The sequence below is a fragment of the Vigna unguiculata genome, chromosome 8 (assembly GCF_037176805.1).
Source record: "Vigna unguiculata cultivar grain cowpea cultivar isolate G323 ecotype 2 chromosome 8, ASM3717680v1, whole genome shotgun sequence".
Taxonomy (NCBI): domain Eukaryota; kingdom Viridiplantae; phylum Streptophyta; class Magnoliopsida; order Fabales; family Fabaceae; genus Vigna; species Vigna unguiculata.
Genome location: NC_140799.1, coordinates 22318605 through 22330682, shown reverse-complemented (window position 1 = coordinate 22330682; position 12078 = coordinate 22318605). Strand labels below are relative to the sequence as shown.

Here is a 12078-nt window from a genome sequence, read left to right as displayed (position 1 = left end):
ATTCATCAACCGTAAGATAATATTCCTACTGTTTCATCCAATTTAGCTATCAATTAAATGAATTTCAATGAAGTTTGACATCCCACAACACTCAAAACACCAAAATCGAACCAAAATTTAGTTCGCGTCGCCTGGCGGGTGTTCATCACCGCCAGGCAGTTTAAGCAAAACCTAGAAACTAGGTTGGTTAGTCACACGTCGCCTGGCAGGCAAGCTCGTGCCGCCAGGCGGTTCCATCTCTAGAACCCCAAAATGCTCATAAAAAGACGAGTCGCTTGGCAGTGGTTCATCACCCGCCAGGCGGTTTCTGGAAAACTCCAGAAACACGAAAATCATATGAAATAGGCAGGAATTATGCATACAATTTATCATATAGCTCATGCATTTAATCAAAACACGTAAAATTACTGTAGTCCAGCTCCCCTAATGTGGATTCCTTAGCTAAACTTTGAAATTAGGAGAACTCCCTTGATCACCAATGGCTTGCCTTAGTTTCCTTCAATTCCACCTATATGCTTCACTCACCACACCAAATTCTCTCTTTGAATTCTCTCTCAATTTTTCCAGAACAAAGGCAGCCACAAACACTCTCAATTTCTCCTTAATTGGTCACTAAAAGTTGTCTTAATTGGCAATGATGATAGAAAAACAAAAATGGCATTAAGTTAGCTTAATTGCCATTCAAGATCACTTAGTGGCTGTTTTTCCGGCCCCTTAGACTGCCTTCACGTGGCTGCTAGGATTCCCAGCCCTTCCCATCTTTGCCAAAAATAAGTTTAGCAAAAAGAAAGTATATTTTGGTTCAACCAAGGTTTGAACCCATAACCATGCCAATGTTAAATCAATACACAATCAATCATTTAAACAATTCATGTTTTATGATAATTCATATAATTCTATGATTACATTATCACTCAACATGATCATGCATATTATTAAAAATAATAATAAATCAAATAACACACAATTGGCATACATAGGACTTGAACCCAATTCCTTTCACACCACTAAGTACTCTCAACCATTTGAGCTAGTACTTTTCCATGTCATACATTTGAGAATTAAATACCATAAAGGCTCTCACTACCCACATTTATTAATTATTTATTTATTTAATTAATTAATTTTCACGGGTCTTACAGAAAATCAACTAAATAAGAAAATTAAGATGATTAAATCAGATAAAGGTGTTGAATATGTATTGTTTAACGATTATTGTGTTAAAGAAGTTGTTAATCATAAACTAACCCCACCATATTCACTTGAGTCTAATGGAGTAGTTGAGAGAGATAATAGAACTGATAAAGAAATGATGAATGCCAAGGTTAATACAAAATTGTACAAGTAATAGAATGGACAAGTCTCCTCATAAATATGTTAATTTAGGTTGATCATCAATTCCAGGCGTTGACGTCTTCCTTAACAACCCTTTGAATCGTTCCTAGGATTGGCTAAGTGATAATTTATAGTTCTTTTGGAACGATGTTGTCTCCTGCCTTCCCTGATTAACCTTGGATTGAGGGAAAATATTTGAAGAAATTTTTGGACTAAATCATCCTATTCAGTCAGGCTATTTTCAGGGAAAGAGTGCAATCATACATTTGCATTCCCTGCCAAAGAAAAAGGAAACAAACTTAAGTGAATATCATTGTCAGGTACCTGATTGATTTTCATCGTAGTGCAGATTTCCAGGAACGTGGCCAAGTGATTATATTGGTTTTCGTGTCATAACCCATGAAATTGATAACTCTACACCAAATGTATAAGGGTAGACTTCATCTCCATATTTGGTGCAACTATTGTTGGCCTAACAATGCTGTTAAAATTGAGTAGGCCTATGAATATGGCATACTCTCCCAAAGTATCCTGTCATTCACCTACTCCGGCCATGTCCAACTCTTCTTCGTAATCTAATGGTTGGATATATGCTTAATCAAAGAAAATTGTTGTACTTTCTACGGTTGTAAAGGAAACTTCTTGTGATTCCTTGAATATAGTCTTCTCCGTATATTGTTATTTCAATCTCTAGATCGTAGAGTATTTGATTAGCCAAAATCCTGCGTCTCATGCATAGTAAAGAAAACTAGAAAGAACATGTTAATAATGGATAATAATAAAGACAATTTTTTTTAATAAAAAAAATTAAAAAAAAATCCTAAATTGGTAAACAAACACAAGTAAACTAAACCAATTATAGTCCCCGGCAACAACACCAAAAACTTGTTATGTGTTGGCAAGTGTACCAAATTCTACCAGTAATATAGTGGACAAGTCCAGATATCGTCTCCCACATGGACTAATGTGATTTAATTTAAATGGATTGTTTACTAATAAAGGCACAAAGAACAAAAAAAATTTGGTGTAAAGGAAAATTAGATGTAAAATTAAGATGTAAAATATAAACATAAATTGACACAATGGAAACAAATAACTTGATTTAGAAAAATATAAGATAAAAACTTCATTGGGATTGGGTTTCACGATTCTATTCAGAGTCAAAACAACAAATAATATATTGTTAATTCCATCTTTCACACTCACATCATTTGTGACTTGCCTCGAGTTCGTCGTAGACAAACCTAAACTAAAATAAGAAAAATTCTATGTATAGAAATTTTTACTATTATGGTTGCATTAATCTCCAATATGTTGATGCTTAAGAGTGACTATTAACCACATCTATGTCTAGCATGTGAAATCACTGGTTGTTTTATCTACCCAAGTTTCCCAAACTGTCTTTCGGATCAGCTGATACTCCCATATATGCATCATATCTAGAACACGCAATTAAAGATCATAATATAGGCTTCCAAACTATCTATCAGATTAGTCTAGACTCCTGCATGTGCAAAATTCATAAACTATGTAGTTAAAACAAGAATAAATCATGAGAAATTGCGGAAAAGGATTATATTGAATGAAGAATTCATAGAGAATTAAGAATAAATTACACCCAACCTTAGTGAATGAGGGAGTTAGCTACTCCAAGGCATACTGAATACAAGACATATATTGAAATAGAATGCCTCCATCCTTTAGAATGCCCTTCTACCTTTAAATGTAGAAATGTTAAGTTTCTTTCTCTCTCAGTGTGTGTTTTTGACCTATGATAGGCTCTCAATTTATAGACTTTCATAATTGGACTGGGCGTAAAATTTGGACTTGATTTAGTACTTGAATAAATTATAAGAGATAATTCTTAATATATATCTTTTAATCTTTGGAGATTCCATGTCTTTAATTATTCTTCAATTATTCAAACTTGTAATTTGAGTAACCAAATTTGTAGATAATTGATATTGTTGATAATTCTTGATTAATCAATATTTCACTTATTATGTTGATAATCTTCCGAAGTCTTTATGATTTCTACTTATTTGCAAAATATATCGCCATCATTTATCTTTTCCACTTTTATTGAATAAAACCTGTAATATCAAATAAAATTCAAAAATAAAATAACAATTAAACGTAAAAATAAATAAAATAAAATAATGATAATGCCAATTATCAATAGTTTTAATACACCTAATAGCCTTTAGGGAGAAGTGCTTCTTACTACATGTCTTTTACAAAATATGATACCTCATAAGAAAACTACTAAAACTCTCTAGGTTATGGAGATGTTATCAACCTAATCTTAAATATTTAAGAGCGTGGGGCTGCTTAGCTAAGGTAAGGTTTCCCGATCCTAAGAAAGGGAAAATAGGCTCTAAAACATCTTATTGTATGTTTCTTAGGCTATGTTGAACATATTATTGCCTATAGGTTTTTTATTCTTAATAGTGATGTAATTGATCATAATACTATAGTGGAGACAAAAAAAATAGAGTTCTTTGAACATATATTTCCTTTAAAGGTTAGTGAAACATTTGAAGAAGCTATATATAATATTAGTGATGTCATGTGTGAGAATTTGAGAAGAAGTAAAAGATAGAGGAAGGAAACTTCTTTTGGAGATGACTTTTATACCTATTTAGTTGAAAATGATCCAATTTGTTTTTAGAAGCTACTAATACTCATGATGTAGCACATTGGGATAAGACCATTGGGACTGAAATTGAATAAATTAAGAAAACTAATACTTGGACCTTAGTAGACTTGCCTAAATGAGCAAAACCCATTGGTTGTAAGTGGATCTTTAAGAAAAAGGTATCACCCTCATGGATCCATGGAGAAATATTAAGCAAGATTAGTATAACAAAAGGTTTTACTCAAAAACCAACATTGATTACTTTGATACTTTTGTCCTTTGACTAAGATTTCCTTCATTTGAGTATTATTAGCTCTAACAGCTATCCGTAAGCTAGTGATACACTAGATGGATGTTAAGACAACTTTTCTAAATGGCGAGTTAGAGGAAGAAATTTATATGACTTAACCTGAATGGTGTATTGTACCTGGTCAAGAGAATAAAGTCTACAAACTTTTAAAATCTTTTTATGTGGGTTGAAACAAACACTAAAACAATGGCATGAAAAACTTAATAATGTGTTACTTTATGATGGTTTTTCATTTAATGATGTTGATAAATGTGCATACTCTAAATCTGAAGATGGTGAATGTGTCATTATATGTTTATATGTCGATGATACGTTAATATTTGTTACATGGATTGATAGAGTCTTTTCAACTAAATTTTTTCTAGGATCTAAATTTGAAATAAAAGATGTGGGTGAAGCTAATGTGATTTTAGGTGTTAAAATCATAAGGAAGGGAGATGGTATATTACTATCCCAAGAACAATACATTGAGAAACTTTTCAAGAAGTTTGGATATTATGACTTCAAACATGTGAGTACCCTTTATGACGCTAACTCCAAATTAAAGGAAAAATATAAGAGAATTCATTTGTCAACCTTAGTATGCCCAAATAATTGGAGCTTACTGCATCTAATGAGTTTTTCTAGACCTGATATTGCTTATGCAGTAGGCAAACTAACTAAGTACACCAAAATGTCCTAATCAAGAACATTGGGATGCACTTGCAAGACTTGTGGGATACTAAGAGGTTCAATGGATTATGCCATTGAATATAGTGGGTTTCCCGTTGTACTAGAAGCGTATAGTGATGCTAATTGGATCTCTGATTTAGATGAGGACAAAATCCACTAGTGGTTATGTATTCACACCCTTGGGGGTGGTGTGATTACATGGAGATAAGATAAGACAAACAAACCATTATTGCAAGATCAACAATGGAATATGAGTTTTTTGCTCTCGAAATGACAAGTACTGAAGCTAAGTGGTTAAAAAACTTCTTAGCAAACATTCCACTAGGACTTTTCCAATTTTATTAAATGAAACCTAAAATATCTAAAAAAATAATAATAAAATAACAATAAAATATAAAAATAAACAAAAATATAAAACATGATAATTTTAATTATTAGATGGCAACCTAACCTTTGTGATTGAAGATCCCATGAATAAGGTTTGTATGGGTAAAATCAAGTCACTTGTTAGTTTTAATAGCACTAAATTGATTTTAAATCAATTATGACTATTCCTATGTTGTGTGTGAAAGTGCCAGAGACTGTATTATTGAGAGATTAAAATTTATAATTAAAATTCTCTTCTATGGTGTTAGAATTTTAGTCTGAACAAAGTTTTAATGATTTTCACCCTTACAAGTGATGTATGATTTGCAACATACACTTCATGAATTCACCTATATGAGTATTGAGTGGAGCCGCTTGCAAGAGATTTGTGAAGATCTCTAGAACACTCATGAATATCGGACACACGCATAGCCTAGTAAGCATAACACAACAACAATTGTTGGGGTGTATTAGTAAACCACTGATACACACCAAATGTTTTTGTTCATATAGCTTGTTATACAAACTACACTATGTGTTAAGTTTCTCGATCTGGGACTGGTTCATATAGCTTGATATACTAGCTCTGATGCATTACATCTTATATGAGACACATGATTTCCTTCTTTCTTTTGTTCTTACCTTTCGCAATATGTGGGGGATTGTTGTCAAAGAAAGTTTTTATATATTGCAAAAGGGTTTTTCTTCTAGAACGAAACTTGTACACGATGGTAACCATTCTTCAAGAGCCCACATCTAGTGGATGTGAGGTTACTCCTAACAAGTGGTGAGATCTTCTCCACGAGACGTGGGCTGCATGGTTGATTCCACAGATCTTGGTGAACGTTGTTATCAAACGTTGCTGCAAAGTGTTGCTCACCTTTAGCCGCAAGGTACTGTGTGCTCTTCGCAAGTCATGGTGAGCATCTTAGATCTATTGTAGATTTTCTGAGTGGATTGTGATTATTTGACCCATCTCCAACATCTATAGATAGAGGTTTGTGCTCACCTATGAAAACACACATTGAAGCATTCTCTCCACTTCTATTCTCTAACTCTTATTTTCTCTCCCTTCTATCTTTTTTTAAAATCTTGGGTTATTATTTTTAAATTTTATTTTACTACTTCTGATATCCTTGAAAGATATGGAAAATTCTTGTTGTATCCTAAGGATTTGTACAACTCAACACAGATAAGTTCTTAAGAACAATTAATATACACACCTCACAAATCTCTTTTCTTCATGATTTACACAACATCGTTCACCCATTCTTCTTCTCATCTTATTCCTTCACACTTATTTCCTTCCACATTCACACTTATCTCCATTACTTTTTTTTTTTCTATTTTCTCGTTTGTATTTTATTTCGTTAAAGATGGAAGTGTTGTATAACATTTTTCTTTAAATTATTGTTATTAATGTCTATCAAGCTCAAGCAAATTAAGTTAATATTGAAAATATATTTATTTAACGTCGATTAAGTCTACATTAAATAAATTTTAAAATAGAAAAACATTGATATTAACTTAATCTATGCTAAATGCTTTAATTAAAAATTCAACTTAAAATCAACCAACGCAGTTTAACAAGAACTTTCAAATTATAACTAATAAATTAACATTTATCATCTTAAAGTCACACAACATAAATCTAATACTGTTAACCAATTAATATCGACTTTTAATTATTAGTATCGTTTCATAACTTAAATGTTCTATTTTCTTCAAATGCAAGGAGAAGATCGATTTGAATTTTGCACGCATTTTATTTTTCTATCATTCATTACTAACTAGCACCCAATGAAACCCTTATATTTTTCCAATGTATTCCATATCCACCTCTTTCATGCTAACGTCTCTGAATATTAATTGTAATTTTAAGATTTGGTCTGGTACTGCTTCTCTGCTCTGCCTGCTGGCATAAGATTCAGTGCACCACAACACTGCCTTGAGATCCTATCTCTCACCGTTTACAAAACCACCTATTCATTCACTAGTACTGGTACTGTAGTAGTTGACACCTTCATGGTGAGGGTTTAGTCTCTTTCACATCACACCCAAGGTACCTCTCATTTTATTTACGACCTCTTGGACCTCACGCCATAACTACTTTGTACCACCCCTTTCCTTTTTATCTATTCCTTTCCACCTTTTTCTTAATCCAAAACTTCAGAAATTTCTCTTCCCCAACTCACAAGACATGGAACCCCAGAAAAGTCCATTAATAGATGACAACTTATTTGATATTTTCCAAGATACGGTGTTTGGGGACACCCAATTTGGTGGAGGGGACCTCATTTCCATTTTCCAGAGCCTAGACTCCAAAGATTTTGCCCCTCCAACTTCGAAACAAAACGAGCACAACTCAACAATGGAGTCTCAAAAGCTCTCAATATCTTCAAGTGCTGAAACTGAGGCTGAAATCTCACCCGAAAGCAAGACAAAAAAGCTTATCCCCACCTTGCCGGAGGAACCACAGAAGGTGTCTCATATAACAGTGGAGCGCAACCGAAGAAAGCAGATGAATTTAAACTTGTCCGTATTAAGGTCACTTATGCCTTCCTTCTATGCCAAACGGGTAATTAAGTCTTGTTTATCGCTTAATTAATTAAACATCACTCATATATATGTATTGAAATTCTAGAAACTTTCCTCGATTTTATATAATAATTCGTTTATTGCATTAATTTATTCCAAGAAGAGTTTGCATTCCTGACTTTGTTTTACTCTCCAAATGTCTTTGACATAGACAACTTTAATTAACTGAACTACCTATGAATTTTTGAGGATTTTGTATTATGCAATGTCGACAAAGACCAAGCGTAACAAACTACTGTAAATGTTTTTTCTTATTATTGTGAGCAATCATCGTCTACAAACAGATTACTAAAGTGTAGTTGTGCAAGAGATGTTGAAAAACATTTGTTTTATCGGTTAGTAGCATATCAAAAGTAACATTGAAAGAAAAAATATTTATCTACTCTACATTTTTTTTATTCAATAAAATATTACACTATAATAAAATATTAATCGATATAATATTATTTTTTATAGTTGTAAATTGAGTGTAAGAAAAGTATAAAAATTATTCCATAGCGACACCCAAGTAAGTAAGATGACACCTAAAGAGAGGATAGCGTATAAGTACTAAGGATAAGGAAAAGTGGGTCGTTATCCTTTGATGTACACTGTTTTACATACATACTTTATATAAAAAAAATGTAAATAATAATAAGTAAAAACAAAATATTAAAATAATATTTTAGGTAATCTAGTTGTAATTTGAGTGTAAGGGAAAAATTAGTCAATAACGAAAATTTTCTCCTTGGCTTGTGTATGTTGTGTTTTCTTGCAGTGGTATCTGGTGCTGATTTGTTGTTTTGTTCCTATATGATACAGGGAGACCAAGCATCAATAATTGGAGGTGTGGTCGATTACATCAACGAGTTGCAACAGGTGCTACAGTGCCTAGAGGCCAAGAAACAAAGAAAAGTTTACAGTGATGTACTAAGCCCGAGGGTAGTTTCAAGCACAAGGGCTTCACCACTAAGTCCTAGAAAACCAGCATTGAGCCCTAGAATAAACCTACCCATTAGTCCAAGGACACCACAACCTGACAGCCCTTACAAACCCAGTTACCTTTCTCCAACTATAGCCAACTCTCCCACTTCTTCGGCTTCTTCTTCCATCAACGATAATATCAAAGAGCTTGTTGCGAGTTCCAAGTCTCTTATGGCTGATGTTGAGGTCAAGTTTTCAGGTCCACATCTTCTTCTCAAGACAGTTTCACCACCAATTCCTGGACAGCCTCTGCGAATAATATCAGCACTTGAAGACCTAGCACTTGAAATCCTTCATGTCAACATCAACATTGCTGATGAAATCATGCTGAGCTCGTTCACTATTAAGGTAACTGTCATGCTCACAAACCACTGTTTTATTGATATCTTAAGTTAATATTATGCTGATTAATGCTTACTAACAAGAAATTGTATGGTTATCTTCAAGCTCAACATATCTATTTTTGGAAAATAATATTTTAATAATTAGAATTTGATAATTTTTTATTATAATCTAAAATTATATCTTTTAAGTGGTTTTCTATTTTTTAAATTTTTTATTTCTCTACGTTCTAAAGCTACATTAATAATATTTTTTCAGATGATAAGAAAAAGTTATCAAATTTTAGTTGTTAAAATATTTTTTTTAATTAAATTTTAGCCATTAATTTTTTTTATTAGGGAGTTAAATCCACAATCAATCCACCTTTCCTTATAAATCCTTAAAAGCAACTTTATTTTTTAAAATTATTATCAAGAAGATCAAACCACGATCTTTCTCTCACTTCCTATGTATATATCTTATTTGTATTAATGTGGAGTTGATGAAATATAAGTTGAATTAATGTTCCTTCCCTTTTAAAATTCATGATAATTAGTTTCTAAAAGTAAACTAAATCAAATATCAACTATTTAACATAATTTATAGGAAAAAAAGACGAAATGACTAATGGTCAAATTTTGTTTGTCTTTTGACATGCATGAAGTTTTTTTCTTTTTCTCTTTGTTTCTTTTATTTAATATAGGTGTCCAAAATGTTGGTATCTCTGAATGACAGCTAGCAAGCACTGGCTCAATTTGAAGTAATGAGGATAGGTTTGATTTGTAGTTGTAAGTATTTGAAGTCTCAAAAAGCTTGTCAGATTAAGGCAACCAATAGAAAAATGTGAAAATATAGTGACGATGAAGATATGTGTATATTGAATGAAGTAATTTTGTTTTTGGCTAGCTAGTACTCTACAGTGAAGTACATAACTAGTGTGATGTGAAATAAACAATGATATGTAGTACATGAGTACAATTTTCACTGGATTTGTCTGAGACGCCAGGGACGTGTGATGTATCATGGCATCTCGCAGGCATTGTCTTTATTTTGGCGAAAAAAAACATATTTTATTGGCACAGTGGTTTTAAATACGAACCTACCCTATGAAATTATTTATTTCATGGAAGCTAAATTAATGATAATGTGTGCATGCTATTTACGTGTTCACTGTGGTCCATTAATAACTATGGTTTCTTAAATCTGTCCTTTGTAGATTGGAATTGAATGCCAACTCAGTGCCGAAGAACTCGCTCAACAAATCCAGCAAACATTCTACTAAACATGGCTTCCACACTCCAGAACCACCATCACACCTCACCCTTCCCCTTTTTAGTGTTTTGTTTGTACGTACGTAGCTTCAATAATAATTAATAGACAACATTGGGAACATCCATTTAATTACTCTTTTACTTCCTTTTCTTTCTTTTCATTAACTAATTACACTAAATTTTAATTACTTTAATTGCTTATCTTGCATGTGATTCTACTCTCTAATCAAGCACTGCACAAAGGTTTCATTTCTCTGTGAATTCAATTGGATTTTTCGATGGTTTAATACGATTCAATTTTACAATGATGTCATATTTAAATTGTAGAAATAAAATTCTAACACTGGGAAAAATAAACAATGCATAAATATATATATATATATATATATATATATATATATATATATATATATATGACATTGTATTTAAGTCTTTGTCCTGTATTTTAGATGTTATTAAACATCGGATACTCAAATCGGTGGCAGTTTATTTATTACAGTTTGCAATCCCAACATTCAAAATCTAACTCTAGATAGAAAAATAAATAAATAATGGTTTAAAGCTTTCCGTTGTCACACACAGCGCTTACAATTAAAGCTGCCTTACAATCTCAAACCCTAACGATGCCTCTATAAAATACATTATAATATAACCATAGCTCATGCGTAACTGTTTTATTTTCAACTAGCTCAAGACCTTAATTTTTATAATCATTTGTGTTAGATTATGGTGGAAGTATTTGAAGAGCTATTTCCCAGAAGATTGTGAAGATTCGTAATGATCCACAAAGACTTAAAAATCTTGTAGGATACCTTAATAAGTTTTCTGTTACTTGATATTACATTGCAATTAGAAAATTTCTTCACATGAATTAGAAGTTTTTTTTTTGGTGAATGACAATTTTCTAATTGATAAAAAAAAGTTGTTTTAATATGTTAAAATTATTACTATTCACGAAACTTTTAAAGACAGTTAAAATAGGTTTTAAAAACGATTCTGAATGTCATTAGTTCTAAAGGTTTTAACAACAATTACTTACTTAAATCATGGCTTTTAATTGGAATTTTAACGACAGACAAATGTGAAACTGTCGTCTAAAGGAAATAATTTCATCCAATAGAGTTTATAAAACAATGACGATTTTAACCCAAATCTTCATTATTACAAAAGCCCAAGAACGATGTCATATACTCTCAAACGGTCATCGCATGTGCTTTATTGTTTTTTATACACTTGCTTATATTATACACCACCTGCAATCAAACAAATATATTTGCACAATCACTCCCGAATTTTGTTATTCTAAAGAGATTAATGAATCCAAAAACCAAATAATTATATAAAACGTAGTAAATTTATACAATGTTCCAAAAGAAAATAAGGTGTAGTGCATGTGTATAAAATATTTTTGCTCAAATTGTTCTGACATATTCCAATGCTTTTGAATTGAATGGTTGTGTCATTGCAAAAATACACCATATGAATTGAAGTTAACATATATAGTTCACAATTAATAATGCAATGTATTAGTGTATTAGTTGGCTATAGAGGGAATAAAAGTTTCTCAGACCTCTCGGCTTGCACCTAAACAGCAAGGAAATAAT

General features: G+C 32.0%; 1 protein-coding gene across 1 annotated transcript; it reads left to right on the top strand.

The window, feature by feature from the left end:
• Window positions 1-7244: 7244 nt before the first annotated feature.
• On the top strand, window positions 7245-10619 carry LOC114193162 (transcription factor SPEECHLESS-like). Its single transcript, XM_028082873.2, has 3 exons — window positions 7245-7899; window positions 8721-9230; window positions 10420-10619. Exons 1-3 carry the CDS (start codon window positions 7522-7524, stop codon window positions 10483-10485), a joined length of 954 nt encoding a protein of 317 aa, XP_027938674.2. The 5' UTR covers window positions 7245-7521; the 3' UTR covers window positions 10486-10619.
• Window positions 10620-12078: the final 1459 nt, after the last annotated feature.